The 20,192-nt window shown below is 45.9% G+C and overlaps 1 protein-coding gene across 1 annotated transcript in view; it reads right to left on the bottom strand.

Annotated features, from left to right (window-relative positions):
* LOC135820000 (uncharacterized) overlaps positions 1-18,501 on the bottom strand; it is a 40,560-nt gene extending 22,059 nt beyond the window's left edge. The window contains exons 1-13 of the mRNA XM_065333300.1: positions 18,379-18,501; positions 17,807-17,908; positions 17,026-17,127; positions 16,556-16,657; positions 15,666-15,767; positions 10,678-10,779; positions 9,898-9,999; positions 9,352-9,453; positions 8,572-8,673; positions 8,086-8,187; positions 2,198-2,299; positions 1,420-1,521; positions 951-1,052 (exon numbers count right to left, since the gene is read on the bottom strand). Of these exons, the coding sequence (XP_065189372.1) occupies positions 951-1,052; positions 1,420-1,521; positions 2,198-2,299; positions 8,086-8,187; positions 8,572-8,673; positions 9,352-9,453; positions 9,898-9,999; positions 10,678-10,779; positions 15,666-15,767; positions 16,556-16,657; positions 17,026-17,127; positions 17,807-17,908; positions 18,379-18,501 (1,347 nt within the window). The remainder of the gene's footprint in view (positions 1-950; positions 1,053-1,419; positions 1,522-2,197; positions 2,300-8,085; positions 8,188-8,571; positions 8,674-9,351; positions 9,454-9,897; positions 10,000-10,677; positions 10,780-15,665; positions 15,768-16,555; positions 16,658-17,025; positions 17,128-17,806; positions 17,909-18,378) is intronic.
* Between the last annotated feature and the right edge of the window lie 1,691 nt (positions 18,502-20,192).

Genomic DNA, 20,192 nt, shown 5'->3' with positions numbered 1-20,192 from the left:
CACCCAGGAGCACGTGACCGCTTGTTCAACCATGTTCGATTGGGAATAAAGGAGGAACGCTGCATCGCAGCCTTTTCGGACCAAAACCAGTCGACTCAGCGTCCAAAAGACTACAACATATGGGCCAATCGCGGTCATCCGTGCTTTAGTAAGAACGAAATGGCGCTTTTAGTGACATTTTGCATACAAATCCCCATCTCGTAGGGCGCAGTCACCCAGTTTCGGTGGAAGTGCGCGAGTTCGATTGGGATTCAAGTAGGAAGGGAGCGTCGCAGCTTCCTCGGACCAAGACCATTCGACTCAGCACCCAGAAGACTACAACTGGTGAAAATTTGATTTTAGGGTATACTTCCCCTTTAACTCCTGCAAGCACCCTTGCGGCATGACCCGGTTTCAGAAGTAAATACCGCTTTGAAGTGAGTGACGTCTTCTGGATGAAGAGTAGCCAAACAATTGCTCCAGGTACGTAACTTGAACAATGCAGCTGTTGAGGACGGTCCAGCCGCCGTCAGCATAGTGACGGAAACGTTTTGACATTAAAATCTCTAAACTAAATTATGTCAGTGTCGAACACGTTACGTTTGGCAAATAGAACCACCATGCAACAAATCCGACTCAATCGAGTCTACTCGAAACAAAGGACCGGAATGTCTAGCCGGCCAGAGCATAACCAGGAGCAGGAAGAAAGATCCTTGGCTTTGGCACAACTTGAAGTGCGAGCACGTACATGTATATCCACATGCGTATGATGTACATATGCATGAGTGCATACAACAAAGAAGAATCGGTCTGTGCTCAAAACAGAGGTCGGTCTGGTTACACGAAACTAAGGACTTTTTCGATGCGGGCTGATGTAGGGAATCTAGATTCTAGTCAGTCATTGGCCAAAGTTGCACACTCTTGTGTTATACACCCATAATAATTACAGTGCCAGAGAATATTTGACTCACAATTCCCTTCACGGAAACTGTGTAGGGTTGGAGATCTAGTAGATACTTGACGACTTCCAGACGTCCACCCCGAGAAGCGTAATGAACAGGAAGGTCACCGTTCTGTGTGCAGGCAAAGACAAGATCATACCTCAATATATGTATTATCTATCTGCAGTCTGTATCTTACATACCATTATGATGTACAATCTACTGTCAGTCAAGGGATCCTAATATAGACTACTCTGATTGATTAGCTGGAAATGTTCCTCCTAGCTACTACCAGAAAATCTATTGCAACACAATAGCGCCTCGCTATGAATGACAGTGTCTTCGAAACACAAACACAAACACTTACATAATAATTATGCAATGGAAAAGTGACCTGCATGATATAGGGAATGTACCATGTAGTCAGTCATTTGCCAAATGTCACACTCTTGGAGTGTGTAATCAGGACCAATACAGTGACAGAGACTGCTCGACTCACTTTGTTCTTTACGGAGACCGTGTCGGGTTGGAGATTTACTAGATACTTGACCACGTCCAGATGTCCGTTCAAAGCAGCGCGATGAACAGGAAGCTCACCGTCCTGTGTGCAGGTAAAGACAAAACAAGACATTCGCATGTGTTATCAATCTACAGTCTGTATCTTACACAATTATGATGTATAACCTACTGTGACTAAAGTTTTACATGTTATCTGTAGTTACCCAGCTCTAAGAATTATAAGCATGATTCTGATTAGTCATAACGTGTAAAAGTTAGCCCAATAGTGACAGCTGTGGTACTTGTCGTGTCATGCTATGTATTATGCGTTTCTCTTGAGCACGTGTAACCCTTACATAACGTGTACACAAGTTACGTGTACCGCCACATGTACACGCCTGCGTAGTACCTCTTACAGCTGGGGGTCTGCTGATGCCACATTTAAAAAAGGTTTCTCTTTCATATAGCCTGTGAATCAACAATACAATAGTATCCTAATTCCTAAAGAACCTGAATACTACATGGTGTCAGAAGTGCTAGAAGTTGCAGAATTACTACGATGTCGGTATATGGCAGGTGCTTTATGCAGGTATCAGTGCCGGGTAGGAGAGTCACCAATAGTCACAGGTACTTTTGGAGCAAATGATTGGTGAGGTTGCTGTTGTTTCAGCCTGATATTCCCACCAATAGACATACAGCTAGCACAGTGATCCTTAAGAGTGCTGTAAGAGTAACTGACTACAGTAAGGAGAGTCAATGGTAGAGATTGCTCAACTTACGTTGTTCTTTACAGAGATCGTGTCTGGTTGGAGATCAAGTAGGTACTTGATGAATTCCAGACGTCCATTGAAGGCAGCACCATGAACAGGAAGGTCACCGTCCTGTATGAAGGTAACACACATGACCAGATAACCCTATGCTTTATCGATCAGTAATGTACTAACCTTCAATATGATGTACAACTCACTCCCAAGTAAGGCAGCCGGATGTAGACTACTCTGAATATCAAGCCAGTTGACAAGTTGTTTGCCAGCAAGTACTGGAGAACCCCAATGCATGTCTCAACACCGGGCAGGGGACTGGCCAAAAGAAAAGACGTTTCCCTGGAGCTAATGACCTATGCTTTGTCCCCAAGTTTTCCCAGAATGCAGGGTTGATCTTAAGTCAGTTGGTAAAAGGTTACAAGCCTGCATCTCTTGGTAGCATTTGTACATGCCTCTGCTTTTACCGCAGTTGTGATGATAGAGTTTTTGCTAGTGAGTATGTGCATGGGGGGGGGGGGGGGAGCCTAGTCAGTAACAGTTACTGACTTTACAGTTAACAGTTAGAGTCAGTAGCAGTTACTGACAAAGTTACTAACTTTGTATGCCAGTGTATGAAGGGGTCCAGAATATGGAGAAATTCAGGCGGTAAGAGCTTGGAGGCCAGTATTTAGAATTTTATTTTTTATAAGGCAGCCACAGTTGCTTGATATTGCTTTGTTAGCCAGAAGGTATTTATTATTTTTCAGACCAGTGTGCAGTTTTGGTGCTGAGTGAGCTTGTAACTGGGTCCACGCGGGTTTCTGATGATAGTGCATATGCATGCCTCTGAATGAACATTAATGTGGTCATAAGCAGAATTAGCGAGGTGGACATTGCACTTATCAAAAACGAAATAGAACATTAATTCCCGTAGCTATGCAAGGTTCACACAGCTTTAATTCTGTGTTTGTTTGTTTGTTTGCTTGTGCCATCGGCATGCCTGGCGCTATCCCTTACCTGTCCCGTACGTACCGTACCACGAAAGACAGTTGGCCACAATGTTCAAATAGGGCTTTCAAATGCAAGATCATAACGTGAAGCAACTTGGAAGAATGAGTTGTATGCGAAGTGTATCGGGGAATGCATGGAGGGCGATAGTGCGGGTTCTAATCCTAGGTTATGTCTTGGGGAAAAAAAGGAGAAATGAACAATTTATAAATAACATCCCTATCCATGTTTTGCGTAGGTAATCAAGGTTGTCGATGGTGTCGTATTACTCTCGAATGCAAAGAGAAAGGCTACTTCTTTTGCGCAGGGCCCTATGCTATGCTCTTTTTGGCTAGCTTATCATGCATGTAATTCGAACAGACAGAATTTTTTGGCAACGCAATGATGTAGCCGATCAGTTCGTTGTGGTATGGTTGGGCATTGTAGCTGTCATACTCAACGTAAAAAAACTATTTACATACACAAGCTCGGGGAGCAAAAGTCTCTCTGTCCCATAAGCCGCCACATACCAACTAAATACAAAACACCATGCACTTCACACGAGCTGACTTGCACGCGTGGCCCTTTTCACGAACCCAGACAAAGGGATTGGTCTATTATAACGCATGTACAAAGTCAGTAGATTACACCCGCACCAGAGATGAAGGTGAGAGCTGTGGCTGAAGAACGGCAAACGGAAAAGATGCCGGGCGCAATCCTGTACCTGTCCCGTACCGGACCATCAAAGACAGCTGGCCACAATATTCAAATAGGGCGTTCAAATGCAAGATCATAACATGAAGCAACTTGGAAGAATGAGAATGTAAGCGAAGTGTATCGGGGGAATGCATGCAGGGCGATGCGGGTTAGAATCCCAGGTTATGTCTAAAAAAAAACAGGAGAAATGAAAAATTTATAACTTCCCTATGCTTTTTTGTCTAGGTAAATCAAGGTGGTAGACGGTGTCGTATTACCCTCGAGTGCAAAGAGAAAGTTTGATGTAGCCAATCAATGGAAAAAAAAACAATTCCATCAGTTCTAATAACATGCATGATGAGCTAGGCAAAAAAGCATAGCGTAGGGCCCTGAGCTTCCAAGCTCTCTCGTTTTGGAGTTCTAGATTTTCTCAACCAGTTTTCATGAGGCCTTCATCAGGGAAGTACGTCTCAACAATGATAACTAGCCATGAATACAACTAATAATTATATAAATGTGTCAAGGAACAGGGGAAAGTGCAAAGATGTCAAGTTAGTGTGAACTAATGACATGCGTAGGTGGAGTGAAAACCAAAATAAGAGGGTAAATAATCACTACGCTTGAGGTAAATAACAGTGCAAGAGAGTGTAGAGTGTAGGTTGTACGTCGCGTGTATGTGTGCGTGTGTGTGTGTGCGTGCGTGCGTGTGTGTATTCACCAGCCTTGTAAGCTGTTGAATGGTGTAATCCCAGCACAAGTTGCTATGTCTAACATACCTGTTCGCTATCATCACTACCGCGAAGGGCATGGCTGAGTCTGAGTCTGAGTGTGTGCATGTGTGTGTGTGTGTGTGTTTGTGTGTGTGTGTGTGTGTGTTTGTGTGTGTGTGTTTGTGTGTGTGTGTTTGTGTGTGTGTGTGTGTGTGTGTGTGTGTGCGCGCGCACGTGTGGTGTGTGTGGGGGGGGGAAGGGGGGGGGGGCTGTGTATTTATGTGTGTGCGTATGGGACTGACCGTCAGCATTAGAAAGACGAAGGGCATGGCTGTGGGTCAACCAACATCAATTGATCCCGTTCAACTCGGTGGTGACAGCAGGATTGACATGGTGGACGGGTTCCGGTACCTTGGCAGCGTGCTCTCTGCTGAGAGAACGGTGGATGCGGACTTCGCTGCTCGTTTGGCGCAGGCGTCCCGCCTGTTCGGCGTGCTCAGGTCTCCGATATTTCAGTGCATACATCTCTCGGTCTACACCAAGCGGCTGGTGTATCGTGCTATTGTCCTTCCTGCTCTTCTCTACGGCGCGGAGACATGGCCCATCAAAGCGGGTCATATTCGCCGACTCAACACCTTTCACCATCAGTGTATTCGCACAATTCTCGGTATCTCTCGTCGTGAGCAATGGGAGGAGAGATTGTCGTCGGCATCGCTGAGTGAGCTGACAGGGGTGGACGTTGACATGGTTGATGTGATCAGGAGCACCGCTAGCGGTGGCTTGGTCACGTTGCACGGATGAAGGAGACCCGGCTGCCCAAGTAGATGCTGGTCGGCGAACTGCCCTGCAAACGCCCGCAACATGGTCCCAAGATGCGCTGGCGGGATGTTGTGCCCTCGGACTTTACTGTCATCGGTTTGTCTGAAGCGGACTGGTATGACACAGCGCAGAGAGATCCGTCTGGTTTCAGTATTGTCGACAGAGGGTCGAGAAGGAAGCCCCAGACATCCCGTGCCCCAACTAAAGCTGTGACAGAGTGTTCCGCCATCCTGGTGACTTCAAGCGGCATACGCCATACTGCAGATTTCGGGTCTAGAACCTCAGTGTGAGGAAGCCATCGCTATCATTGCTACGGCAATGGGCGTTCAAGGTTCAAGGTTCAAGGTGTATGCATGTGTTCATGTGTGTATGTATGTATGTGTGTGTACGGGTACATGTGTGTGTGTGCGTGTGTGTGTGTGCTTTATTAACATGGCCATTAAGGGCGTTGTCTATTGAGTGACTGTCCTGGCCGTCCTTCTTTATGGCTCTGAGAGTTGGACCGTTAGGCAGCGTGATGTCCGTTGCCTGGAATCCTTTCATCTGCAGTGCGTGCGTTCCATCCTGAAGGTCAATCGTGGCTGGCAGATAGAGGAGCACATCTCCTCTCTCCAGATGTGCAAGATGTGGGGCGATATGAAGGAGATCGCGGATAAAGTCAAAGTCTGCCAACTTCGATGGCTTGGCCACGTGTCCCGCATGCAGGATCGAATCCCTCGTCAGCTGCTGTACGGCTCGTTACCGTCCAAACGTCCACCGCATGGATCCCATAAGCGCTGGAAGGACTCCGCAAAGTGCGACTTGATGGCTGTTGGTGTTCCTCTGGAGCAGCTTGGTGACATCGTCCAAGGTCGACAGGGATAGCGGGCCACTTGCCGTGACGCTGTCGACACTATTGTCCAGTCCCGCATGGATCCTGTGGCGAAGCCCCTCATCTGTGGCACTTGTGCGCGCAGTTTTCGTCGGCCACAGGATATTGCGAGGCACAAATGTAACGCTGTTCGCGCAGCCCGCGCGCGCTGAGTCTGGCGTTCCCCGCCCTGTGTACAACACGTCTCTTGGTCCGCCCCTCATGGGGCCACGTAGCCAGTCATGGCAGTGGAAGAAGGAAGGAGGAAGGAAGGAAGGTGTGTGTGTGTGTGCGCGTGTGTGCGTATGTGCCGTTTGTAAGCATGTAATGTAGTTATGTGGTTGTACGCGTGCATGTGTGTGCGTGCGTGTGCGTCTGTGGGTGCGTGCATGCATGTGCGTGTGTGTGTGTGTGTGTGTGTGTGTGTGTGTGTGTCTGAAAGCTTTGTGAATAGTTTAAGTTAAAGGGGAAGTTAAGGCAAAAATTAAAATTTCACCAGTTGTAGTCTTCGGGGTGCTGAGTCGAATGGTCTTGGTCCGAGGAAGCTGAGACGCTCCCTTCCTACTTGAATCCCAATCGAACTCGCGCACTTCCACCGAAACTGGGTGACTGCGCCCTACTAGATGGGGATTTGTATGCAAAATGTCACTAAAAGCGCCATTTCGTTCTTATAAAAGCACGGATGACCGCGATTGGCCCATATGTTGTAGTCTTTTGGACGCTGAGTCGACTGGTTTTGGTCCGAAAAGGCTGCGATGCAGCGTTCCTCCTTTATTCCCAATCGAACATGGTTGAACAAGCGGTCACGTGGTGCTGGGTGCCCAAATCACCTGGTCACCACGCCAGCAGGTGACAACTTTCACACCAAGGTTCAACTCGAGTTTAACTCGAGTGACAGGATTGCACCCAAAAAAGGTCAAACAGGCTAGTAAGTTGTACCCTGCAGGCACGGTGACCAGGTGACTGGTGTACGCAGGAGCACGTGACCGCTTCTTCAACCATGTTCGATTGGGAATAAAGGAGGAACGCTGCATCGCAGCCTTTTCGGACCAAAACCAGTCGACTCAGCGTCCAAAAGACTACAACATATGGGCCAATCGCGGTCATCCATGCTTTTATAAGAACGAAATGGCGCTTTTAGTGACATTTTGCATACAAATCCCCATCTAGTAGGGCGCAGTCACCCAGTTTCGGTGGAAGTGCGCGAGTTCGATTGGGATTCCTGTAGGAAGGGAGCGTCTCAGCTTCCTCGGACCACGACCATTCGACTCAGCACCCCGAAGACTACAACTGGTGAAATTTTAATTTTTGCCTTAACTTCCCCTTTAAGTGACAATTTCTTTCTGGATGGAAAGGTTGGGGTTGTGCTTCCTAATGATTACAGCTACCAATACTTTGAATTCACACAATCTACGTGTGCGCCATAAAGCGGTGAAACACAATTCATCATCATCTGAACCGCATTGACTATAGGACACCCGGCATTTCTTTCTTGCCGAAGACTTCGATACTCTGACTCTCATCTTCCATCTAGTAACCCTAAGGCTCTACACCTAAGTCTTCCTCTCCATCTCTACGAGTACTTTCTTCGGCTATGGTCTATGGTCTAAGTATGAGAGCTCCAGGAGGAGTCCAGACAAGTTTCTGTTTTGTGGAAGTACAGAGAAAGATCGCTCACAACGCCCATCAAGAAACTCCACTTTTCGGTCCTGTGGAAAGGAGGGTCATTTCGCTAGAGTGTGCCAGTCCAAGAAGCCAAGGCTGACACAGCAGGAGATGGCCTCTGTCTCCAGTGAACCCGAAGAGTACCTTTTGGAGTGTGCACTTGGGACCAATACAGTGACAGAGACTGCTCGACTCACTTTGTCCTTTACGGAGACCGTGTCGGGTTGGAGATCTACTAGATACTTGACCACGTCCAGATGTCCGTTGTGAGCAGCGTGATGAACAGGAAGGGAACCGTACTGTGTGCAGGTAAAGACAAAACCAGACATTCGCATGTGTTATCTATCTACAGTCTGTATCTTACACAATTATGATGTATAACCTACTGTGACTAAAGTTTTACATGTTATCTGTAGTTACCCAGCTCTAAGAATTATAAGCATGATTCTGATTAGTCATAACGTGTAAAAGTTAGCACAATAGTGACAGCTGTGGTACTTGTCGTGTCATGCTATGTATTATGCGTTTCTCTTGAGCACGTGTAACCCTTACATAACGTGTACACAAGTTACGTGTACCGCCACATGTACACGCCCGCGTAGTACCTCTTAGTACCTCTCAAATTTCACACTCTTGGAGTGTGTAATCAGGACCAATACAGTGACAGAGACTGCTCGACTCACTTTGTTCTTTACGGAGACCGTGTCGGGTTGGAGATCTACTAGATACTTGACCACGTCCAGATGTCCGTTCAAAGCTGCGCGATGAACAGGAAGCTCACCGTCCTGTGTGCAGGTAAAGACAAAACAAGACATTCGCATGTGTTATCTATCTACAGTCTGTATCTTACACAATTATGATGTATAACCTACTGTGACTAAAGTTTTACATGTTATCTGTAGTTACCCAGCTCTAAGAATTATAAGCATGATTCTGATTAGTCATAACGTGTAAAAGTTAGCACAATAGTGACAGCTGTGGTACTTGTCGTGTCATGCTATGTATTATGCGTTTCTCTTGAGCACGTGTAACCCTTACATAACGTGTACACAAGTTACGTGTACCGCAACATGTACACGCCCGCGTAGTACCTCTTACAGCTGGGGGTCTGCTGATGCCACATTTAAAAAAGGTTTCTCTTTCATATTGCCTGTGAATCAATAATACAATAGTATCCTAATTCCTAAAGAACCAGAATACTACATGGTGTCAGAAGTGCTAGAAGTTGCAGAATTACTACGATGTCGGTATATGGGAGGTGCTTTATGCAGGTATCAGTGCCGGGTAGGAGAGTCACCAATAGTCACAGGTACTTTTGGAGCAAATGATTGGTGAGGTTGCTGTTGTTTCAACCTGATATTCCCCCACCAATAGACATACAGCTAGCACAGTGATCCTCAAGAGTGCTGTAAGAGTAACTGACTACAGTAAGGAAAGACAATGATAGAGATTGCTCAACTTACGTTGTTCTTTACAGAGATCGTGTCTGGTTGGAGATCTAGTAGGTACTTGATGACTTCCAGACGTCCATTGATGGCAGCACAATGAACAGGAAGGTCACCGTCCTGTATGAAGGTAACACACATGACCAGATAACCCTATGCTTTATCCATCAGTAATGTACTAACATTCAATATTATGTACAACTCATTGCCAAGTAAGGCAGCCGGATACTCTGAATATTAAGCCAGTTGACAAGTTGTTTGCCAGCAAATACTGGAAAACCCCAATGCATGTCTCAACACCGGGCAGGGGACTGGCCAAAAGAAAAGACAATTCCCTGGAGATAATGGCCTATGCTTTGTCCCCACGTTTTCCCAGGATGCAGGGTTGATCCTAAGTCAGTTGGTAAAAGGTTACAAGCTATTATGTACACATAATAATTCTGCAATGGAAAAGTGACCTGCATGATATAGGGAATGTACCATGTAGTTAGTCATTTGCCAAATATGCACACTCTTGGAGTGTGTAATCAGGACCAATACAGTGACAGAGACTGCTCGACTCACTTTGTTCTTTATGGAGACCGTGTCGGGTTGGAGATCTACTAGGTACTTGACCACGTCCAGATGGCCGTTGTTAGCAGCGCGATGAACAGGAAGGGAACCGGACTGTGTGCAGGTAAAGACAAAACAAGACATTCGCATGTGTTATCTATCTACAGTCTGTATCTTACACAATTATGATGTATAACCTACTGTGACTAAAGTTTTACATGTTATCTGTAGTTACCCAGCTCTAAGAATTATAAGCATGATTCTGATTAGTCATAACGTGTAAAAGTTAGCACAATAGTGACAGCTGTGGTACTTGTCGTGTCATGCTATGTATTATGCGTTTCTCTTGAGCACGTGTAACCCTTACATAACGTGTACACAAGTTACGTGTACCGCAACATGTACGCGCCCGCGTAGTACCTCTTACAGCTGGGGTCTGCTGATGCCACATTTAAAAAAGGGTTTCTCTTTCATATAGCCTGTGAATCAATAATACAATAGTATCCTAATTCCTAAAGAACCAGAATACTACATGGTGTCAGAAGTGCTAGAAGTTGCAGAATTACTACGATGTCAGGATATGGGAGGTGCTTTATGCAGGTATCAGTCCCGGGTAGGAGAGTCACCAATAGTCACAGGTACTTTTGGAGCAAATGATCGGTGGAGTTGCTGTGGTTTCAGCCTGATATTCCCCCACCAATAGACATACAGCTAGCACAGTGATCCTCAAGAGTGCTGTAAGAGTAACTGACTACAGTAAGGAGAGTCAATGGTAGAGATTGCTCAACTTACGTTGTTCTTTACAGAGATTGTGTCTGGTTGGAGATCTAGTAGGTACTTGATGACTTCCAGACGTCCTTTGTAGGCAGCACGATGAACAGGAAGGTCACCGTTCTGTGTACAGGTAACACACATGACCAGATAATCCTATGCTTTATCCATCAGTAATGTACTAACCTGCAATATGATGTACAAATCATTGCCAAGTAAGGCAGCCGGATATAGACTACTCTGAATATTATATTAAGTCAGTTGACAAGTTGTTTGTCAGCAAGTACTGGAAAACCCCCAATGCATGTCTCAACACCGGGCAGGGGACTGGCCAAAAGAAAAGACGTTTCCCTGGAGCTAATGGCCTATGCTTTGTCCACACATTTTGCCAGGATGCAGGGTTGATCCTAAGTCAGTTGGTAAAAGGTTACAAGCCTGCTTCTCTTGGTAGCATTTGTACATGCCTCTGCTTTTACCACAGTTGTGATTATAGAGATGTTTGCTAGTGAGTATATGCATGGTGGGGGGGGGGGGGGGGAGCCTAGTCAGTAACAGTTACTGATTTTACAGTTAACAGTTAGAGGCAGTAGCAGTTACTGACAAAGTTACTAACTTTGTATGCCAGTGTATGAAGGGGTCCAGAATATGGAGAAATTCAGGCGGTAAGAGCTTGGAGGCCAGTATTTAGAATTGTTTTTTTATAAGGCAGCCACAGTTGCTTGATATTGCTTTGTTAGCCAGAAGGTATTTATTCTTTTTCAGACCAGTGTGCAGTTTTGGTGCTGAGTGAGCTTGCAACTGGGTCCACGCGGGTTTCTGATGATAGTGTATATGCATGCCTCTGAATGAACATTTATGTGGTCATAAGCAGAATTAGCGAGGTGGACATTGCACTTATCAAAAACGAAATAGAACATTAATTCCCGTAGCTATGCAAGGTCCACACAGCTTTAATTCTGTGTTTGTTTGTTTGTTTGTTTGTGCCATCGGCATGCCTGGCGCTATCCGGTACCTGTCCCGTACGTACCGTACCACGAAAGACAGCTGGCCACAATATTCAAATAGGGCTTTCAAATGCAAGATCAGAACGTGAAGCAACTTGGAAGAATGAGTATGTATACGAAGTGTATCGGGGAATGCATGGAGGGCAATAGTGCGGGTTCTAATCCCAGGTTATGTCTTGGGGAAAAAAGGAGAAATGAACAATTTATAAATAACATCCCTATCCATGTTTTGCCTAGGTCATCAAGGTGGTAGATGGTGTCGTATTACTCTCGAATGCAAAGAGAAAGGCTATTTCTTTCGCGCAGGGCCCTATGCTATGCTTTTTTTGGCTAGCTCATCATGCATGTAATTCGAACAGACAGAATTTTTGTGCAATGCAATGATGTAGCCGATCAGTTCGTTGTGGTATGGTTGGGCATTGTAGCTGTCATACTCGACGTAAAACATTATTTACATACACAAGCTCGGGGAGCAAAAATCTCTTTGTCCCATAAGCTGCCACATACCAACTAAATACAAAACCATGCACTTCACACGAGCTGACTTGCACACGTGGCCCTTTTCACGAACCCAGACAAAGGGATTGGTCTATTATAGCGCATGTACAAAGTCAGTAGATTACACCCGCACCAGAAATGAAGGCGAGAGCTGTGGCTGAAGAACTGCAAACGGAAAAGATGCCGGGCGCAATCCCGTACCTGTCCCGTACCGGACCATCAAAGACAGCTGGCCACAATATTCAAATAGGGCGTTCAAATGCAAGATCATAACATGAAGCAACTTGGAAGAATGAGTATGTAAGCTAAGTGTATCGGGGGAATGCATGCACGGCGATAGTGTGGGTTCGAATACCAGGTTATGTCTAAAAAAATAGGAGAAATGAAAAATTTATAACTTCCCTATGCTTTTTTGTCTAGGTAAATCAAGGTGGTAGACGGTGTCGTATTACCCTCGAGTGCAAAGAGAAAGTTTGATGTAGCCGATCAATGGAAAAAAACAATTCCATCAGTTTTTATAACATGCATGATGAGCTAGGCAAAAAAGCATAGCGTAGGGCCCTGAGCTTCTAAGCTCTCTCGTTTTGGAGTTCTAGATTTTCTCAACCAGTTTTCATGAGGCCTTCATCAGGGAAAAACGTCTCAACAATGATAACTAGCCATGAATACAACTAATAATTATATAAATGTGTCAAGGAACAGGGGAAAGTGCAAAGATGTCAAGTTAGTGTGAACTAATGACACGAGTAGGTGGAGTGAAAAACCAAAATAAGAGGGTAAATAATCACTATGCTTGAGGTAAATAACAGTGCAAGAGAGTGTAGAGTGTAGGTTGTACGTCATTGTATATGTGTGCATTTGTGTGTGCGTGCGTGCGTGTGTGTATTCATCAGCCTTGCAAGCTTTTGAATGGTGCAATCCCAGCACAAGTTGCTATGTGTAACATAGCTGTTCGCTATCATCGCTACCGCGACGGGCATATCTGAGTCTGAGTCTGAGTGTGTGTATGTGTGTGTGTGTGTGTGTGTGTGTGTGTGTTTGTGTGTGTGTGTGTGTGTGTGTGCGCGCGCACGTGTGGTGTGTGTGGGGGGGGGGGCTGGGTATTTATGCGTGTGCGTATGGCACTGACCGTCAGCATTAGAAAGACGAAGGGCATGGCTGTGGGTCAACCAACATCAGTTGATCCCGTTCAACTTGGTGGTGACAGCAGGATTGACATGGTGGACGGGTTCCGGTACCTTGGCAGCGTGCTCTCTGCTGACAGAAAGGTGGATGCGGACTTCGCTGCTCGTTCGGCGCAGGCTGTTCGGTGTGCTCAGGTCTCCGATATTTCAGTGCGTACTTCTCTCGGTCCACACCAAGCGGCTGGTGTATCGTGCTATTGTCCTTCCTGCTCTTCTCTACGGCGCGGAGACATGGCCCATCAAAGCGGGTCATATTCGCCGACTCAACACCTTTCACCATCAGTGTATTCGCACAATTCTCGGTATCTCTCGTCGTGAGCAATGGGAGGAGAGATTGTCGTCGGCATCGCTGAGCGAGCTGACAGGGGTGGACGTCGACATGGTCGATGTGATCAGGAAGCACCGCTTGCGGTGGCTTGGTCACGTTGCACGGATGAAGGAGACCCGGCTGCCCAAGTAGATGCTCGTCGGCGAACTGCCCTGCAAACGCCCGCAACATGGTCCCAAGATGTGCTGGCGGGATGTTGTGTCCTCGGAATTTACTGTCATCGGTTAGTCTGAAGCGGACTGGTATGACACAGCGCAGGAGAGATCCGTCTGGTTTCAGTATTGTCAACAGAGGGTCGAGAAGGAAGCCCCAGACATCCCGTGCCCCAACTACTGCTGTGACAGAGTGTTCCGCCGTCCTGGTGACCTCAAGCGGCATGCGCCATACTGCAGATTTCGGGTCTAGAACCTCAGTGTGAGGAAGCCATCGCTATCATTGCTACGGCAATGGGCGTTCAAGGTTCAAGGTTCAAGGTGTATGCATGTGTTCATGTATGTATGTATGTATGTGTGTGTACGGGTACATGTGTGTGTGTGCGTGTGCTTTATTAACATGGCCATTACGGGCGTTGTCTATGGAGTGACTGTCCTGGCCGTCCTTCTTTATGGCTCTGAGAGTTGGAACGTTAGGCAGCGTGATGTCCGTCGCCTGGAATCCTTTAATCTTCAGTGCGTGCGTTCCATCCTGAAGGTCAATCGTGGCTGGCAGATAGAGGAGCACATCTCCTCTCTCCAGGTGTGCAAGATGTGGGGCGATATGAAGGAGATCGCGGATAAAGTGAAAGTCTGCCGACTTCGATGGCTTGGCCACGTGTCCCGCATGCAGGATCGAATCCCTCGTTAGCTGCTGTACGGCTCGTTACCGTCCAAACGTCCACCGCATGGACCCCATAAGCGCTGGAAGGACTCCGCAAAGTGCGATTTGATGGCTGTTGGCGTTCCTCTGGAGCATCTTGGTGACATCGTCCAAGATCGACAGGGATAGCGGGCCACTTGCCGTGACGCTGTCGACGCTATTGTCCAGTCCCGCATGGAGCCTGTGGCGAAGCCCCTCATCTGTGGCACTTGTGCGCGCAGTTTTCGTCGGCCACAGGATATTGCGAGGCACAAATGTAACGCTGTTCGCGCAGCCCGCGCGCGCTGAGTCTGCCGTTCCCCGCCCTGTGTACAACACGTCTCTTGGTCCGCCCCTCATGGGGCCACGTAGCCAGTCATGGCAGTGGAAGAAGGAAGGAGGAAGGAAGGAAGGTGTGTGTGTGTGCGCGTGTGTGCATATGTGCCGTGTGCAAGCATGTAATGTAGTTATGTGTGTGTACGCGTGCATGTGTGTGCGTGCGTGTGCGTCTGTGGGTGCGTGCATGCATGTGCGTGTGTGTGTGTGCGTGTGTGTGTGTGTGTGTGTGTGTGTGTGTGTGTGTGTGTGTGTGTGTGTGTCTGAAAGCTTCGTGAATAGTTTAAGTTAAGTGACAATTTCTTTCTGGATGGAAAGGTTGGGGTTGTGCTTCCTAATGATTACAGCTACCAATACTTTGAATTCACACAATCTACGTGTGCGCCATAAAGCCGTGAAACACAATTCATCATCATCTGAATCGCATTGACTATAGGACACCCGGCATTTCTTTCTTGCCGAACACTTCGATACTCTGACTCTCATCTTCCATCTAGTAACCCTAAGGCTCTACACCTAAGTCTTCCTCTCCATCTCTACGAGTACTTTCTTCGGCTATGGTCTATGGTCTAAGTATGAGAGCTCCAGGAGGAGTCCAGACAAGTTTCTGTTTTGTGGAAGTACAGAGAAAGATCGCTCACAACGCCCATCAAGAAACTCCACTTGTCGGTCCTGTGGAAAGGAGGGTCATTTCGCTAGAGTGTGCCAGTCCAAGAAGCCAAGGCTGACACAGCAGGAGATGGCCTCTGTCTCCAGTGAACCCGAAGAGTACCTTTCGGAGTGTGCAATTGGGATCAATACAGTGACAGAGACTGCTCGACTCACTTTGCCCTTTACGGAGACCGTGTCGGGTTGGAGATCTACTAGATACTTGACCACGTCCAGATGTCTGTTGTCAGCAGCGCGATGAACAGGAAGGGAACCGTCCTGTGTGCAGGTAAAGACAAAACAAGACATTCGCATGTTTTATCAATCTACAGTCTGTATCTTACACAATTATGATGTATAACCTACTGTGACTAAAGTTTTACATGTTATCTGTAGTTACCCAGCTATAAGAATTATAAGCATGATTCTGATTAGTCATAACGTGTAAAAGTTAGCACAATAGTGACAGCTGTGGTACTTGTCATGTCATGCTATGTATTATGCGTTTCTCTTGAGCACGTGTAACCCTTACATAACGTGTACACAAGTTACGTGTACCGCCACATGTACACGCCCGCGCAGTACCTCTTACAGCTGGGGTCTGCTGATGCCACATTTAAAAAAGGTTTCTCTTTCATATTGCCTGTGAATCAATAATACAATAGTATCCTAATTCCTAAAGAACCAGAATACTACATGGTGTCAGAAGTGCTAGAAGTTGCAGAATTACTACGATGTCGGTATATGGGAGGTGCTTTATGCAGGTATCAGTGCCGGGTAGGAGAGTCACCAATAGTCACAGGTACTTTTGGAGCAAATGATTGGTGAGGTTGCTGTTGTTTCAGCCTGATATTCCCCCACCAATAGACATACAGCTAGCACAGTGATCCTCAAGAGTGCTGTAAGAGTTTTTTTTTTTCCACAATATCCTTTAACATGTTATTCACAGTGGGTCCAATGTTATTAGGCATTTTGCCTGTTTTGATTTCCACTATAAATAAAGTATACAACAACAAGAGTAACTGACTACAGTAAGGAAAGACAATGATAGAGATTGCTCAACTTACGTTGGTCTTTACAGAGATCTTGTCTGGTTGGAGATCTAGTAGGTACTTGATGACTTCCAGACGTCCACCCCGAGAAGCGTGATGAACAGGAAGGTAACCGTACTGTGTGCAGGAAAAGACAAGATCATACCTCAATATATGTATTATCTACCTGCAGTCTGTATCTTACATACCAGTATGATGTACAATCTACTGTCAGTCAAGGAATCCTAATATAGACTACTCTGATTGATTAGCTGGAAATGTTCCTCCTAGCTACTACCAGAAAATCTAATGCAACACAGTAGCGCCTCGCTATGAATGACAGTGTCTTCGAAACACAAACACAAACACTTACATAATAATTATGCAATGGAAAAGTGACCTGCATGATATAGGGAATGTACCATGTAGTCAGTCATTTGTCAAATGTGCGAACTCTTGGAGTGTGTAATCAGGACCAATACAGTGACAGAGACTGCGCGACTCACTTTGTTCTTTACGGAGACCGTGTCGGGTTGGAGATCTACTAGATACTTGACCACGTCCAGATGTCCTTTCCAAGCAGCGTAATGAACAGGAAGGTCACCGTTCTGTGTGCAGGCAAAGACAAGATCATACCTTCATATATGTATTATCTATCTGCAGTCTGTATCTTACACAATTATGATGTATAACCTACTGTGACTAAAGTTTTACATGTTATCTGTAGTTACCCAGCTCTAAGAATTATAAGCATGATTCTGATTAGTCATAACGTGTAAAAGTTAGCACAATAGTGACAGCTGTGGTACTTGTCGTGTCATGCTATGTATTATGCGTTTCTCTTGAGCACGTGTAACCCTTACATAACGTGTACACAAGTTACGTGTACCGCCACATGTACACGCCCGCGTAGTACCTCTTACAGCTGGGGTCTGCTGATGCCACATTTAAAAAAGGTTTCTCTTTCATATTGCCTGTGAATCAATAATACAATAGTATCCTAATTCCTAAAGAACCAGAATACTACATGGTGTCAGAAGTGCTAGAAGTTGCAGAACTACTACGATGTCGGTATATGGGAGGTGCTTTATGCAGGTATCAGTGCTGGGTAGGAGAGTCACCAATAGTCACAGGTACTTTTGGAGCAAATGATTGGTGAGGTTGCTGTTGTTTCAGCCTGATATTCCCCCACCAATAGACATACAGCTAGCACAGTGATCCTCAAGAGTGCTGTAAGAGTAACTGACTACAGTAAGGAGAGACAATGATAGAGATTGCTCAACTTACGTTGTTCTTTACAGAGATCGTGTCTGGTTGGAGATCTAGTAGGTACTTGATGACTTCCAGACGTCCATTGAAGGCAGCACGATGAACAGGAAGGTCACCGTCCTGTATGAAGGTAACACACATGACCAGATAACGCTATGCTTTATCCATCAGTAATGTACTAACATTCAATATTATGTACAACTCATTGCCAAGTAAGGCAGCCGGATACTCTGAATATTAAGCCAGTTGACAAGTTGTTTGCCAGCAAATACTGAAAAACCCCAATGCATGTCTCAACACCGGGCAGGGGACTGGCCAAAAGAAAAGACAATTCCCTGGAGATAATGCCCTATGCTTTGTCCCCACGTTTTCCCAGGATGCAGGGTTGATCCTAAGTCAGTTGGTAAAAGGTTACAAGCTATTATGTACACATAATAATTCTGCAATGCAAATGATCGGTGGGGTTACTGTTGTTTCAGCCTGATATTCCCCCACCAATAGACATACAGCTAGCACAGTGATTCTCAAGAGTGCTGTAAGAGTAACTGACTACAGTAAGGAGAGTCAATGGTAGAGATTGCTCAACTTACGTTGTTCTTTACAGAGATCGTGTCTGGTTCGAAATCTAGTAGGTACTTGATGACTTCCAGACGTCCATTGAGGGCAGCACGATGAACAGGAAGGTCACCAGCCTGTGTAAAGGTAACACACATGACCCGATCATCCTATGCTTTATCCATCAGTAATGTACTGACCTTCATTATGATGTACAACTTATTGCCAAGTAAGGCAGCCGGATGTAGACTACTCTGAATATTAAGTCAGTTGACAAGTTGTTTGCCAGCAAGTACTGGAAAACCAAAATGCATGTCTCAACAACGGGCAGGGGACTGGCCAAAAGAAAAGATGTTTCCCTGGAGCTAATGGCCTATGCTTTGTCCCCTAGTTTTCCCAGGATGCAGGGTTGACCCTAAGTCAGTTGGTAAAATGTTACAAGCCTGCTTCTCTTGGTAGCATTTGTACATGCCTCTGCTTTTACCACAGTTGTGATTATAGAGTTGTTTGCTAGTGAGTATATGCAGGGGAGGGGGGGGGGGGGAGCCTAGTCAGTAACAGTTACTGACTTTACAGTTAACAGTTAGAGGCAGTAGCAGTTACTGACAAAGTTACTAACTTTGTATGCCAGTGTATGAAGGGGTCCAGAATATGGAGAAATTCAGGCGGTAAGAGCTTGGAGGCCAGTATTTAGAATTTTATTTTTTATAAGGCAGCCACAGTTGCTTGATATTGCTTTGTTAGCCAGAAGGTATTTATTATTTTTCAGACCAGTGTGCAGTTTTGGTGCTGAGTGAGCTTGTAACTGGGTCCACGCGGGTTTCTGATGATAGTGCATATGCATGCCTCTGAATGAACATTAATGTGGTCATAAGCAGAATTAGCGAGGTGGACATTGCACTTATCAAAAACGAAATAGAACATTAATTCCCGTAGCTATGCAAGGTCCACACAGCTTTAATTCTGTGTTTGTTTGTTTGTTTGTTTGTGCCATCGGCATGCCTGGCGCTATCCCTTACCTGTCTCGTACGTACCGTACCACGAAAGACAGTTGGCCACAATGTTCAAATAGGGCTTTCAAATGCAAGATCATAACGTGAAGCAACTTGGAAGAATGAGTTGTATGCTAAGTGTATCGGGGAATGCATGGAGGGCGATAGTGCGGGTTCTAATCCTAGGTTATGTCTTGGGGAAAAAAAGGAGAAATGAACAATTTATAAAATTAATAACATCCCTATCCCTGTTTTGCGTAGGTAATCAAGGTTGTCGATGGTGTCGTATTACTCTCGAATGCAAAGAGAAAGGCTATTTCTTTTGCGCAGGGCCCTATGCTATGCTTTTTTTGGCTAGCTTATCATGCATGTAATTCGAACAGACAGAATTTTTTTGCAACGCAATGATGTAGCCGATCAGTTCGTTGTGGTATGGTTGGGCATTGTAGCTGTCATACTCAACGTAAAAAAACTATTTACATACACAAGCTCGGGGAGCAAAAGTCTCTCTGTCCCATAAGCCGCCACATACCAACTAAATACAAAACACCATGCACTTCACACGAGCTGACTTGCACGCGTGGCCCTTTTCACGAGCCCAGACAAAGGGATTGGTCTATTATAACGCGAGCTGACTTGCACGCGCGGCCCTTTTCACGAACCCAGACAAAGCGATTGGTCTATTATAACGCATGTACAAAGTCAGTAGATTACACCCGCACCAGAGATGAAGGCGAGAGCTGTGGCTAAAGAACGGCAAACGGAAAAGATGCCTGGCGCTATCCTGTACCTGTCCCGCACCGGACCATCAAAGACAGCTGGCCACAATATTCAAATAGGGCGTTCAAATGCAAGAT

The sequence above is a fragment of the Sycon ciliatum genome, chromosome 6, assembly GCF_964019385.1.
Source record: "Sycon ciliatum chromosome 6, ocSycCili1.1, whole genome shotgun sequence".
Taxonomy (NCBI): Eukaryota; Metazoa; Porifera; class Calcarea; order Leucosolenida; family Sycettidae; genus Sycon; species Sycon ciliatum.
This window is presented reverse-complemented; position numbering and strand designations above follow the sequence as displayed.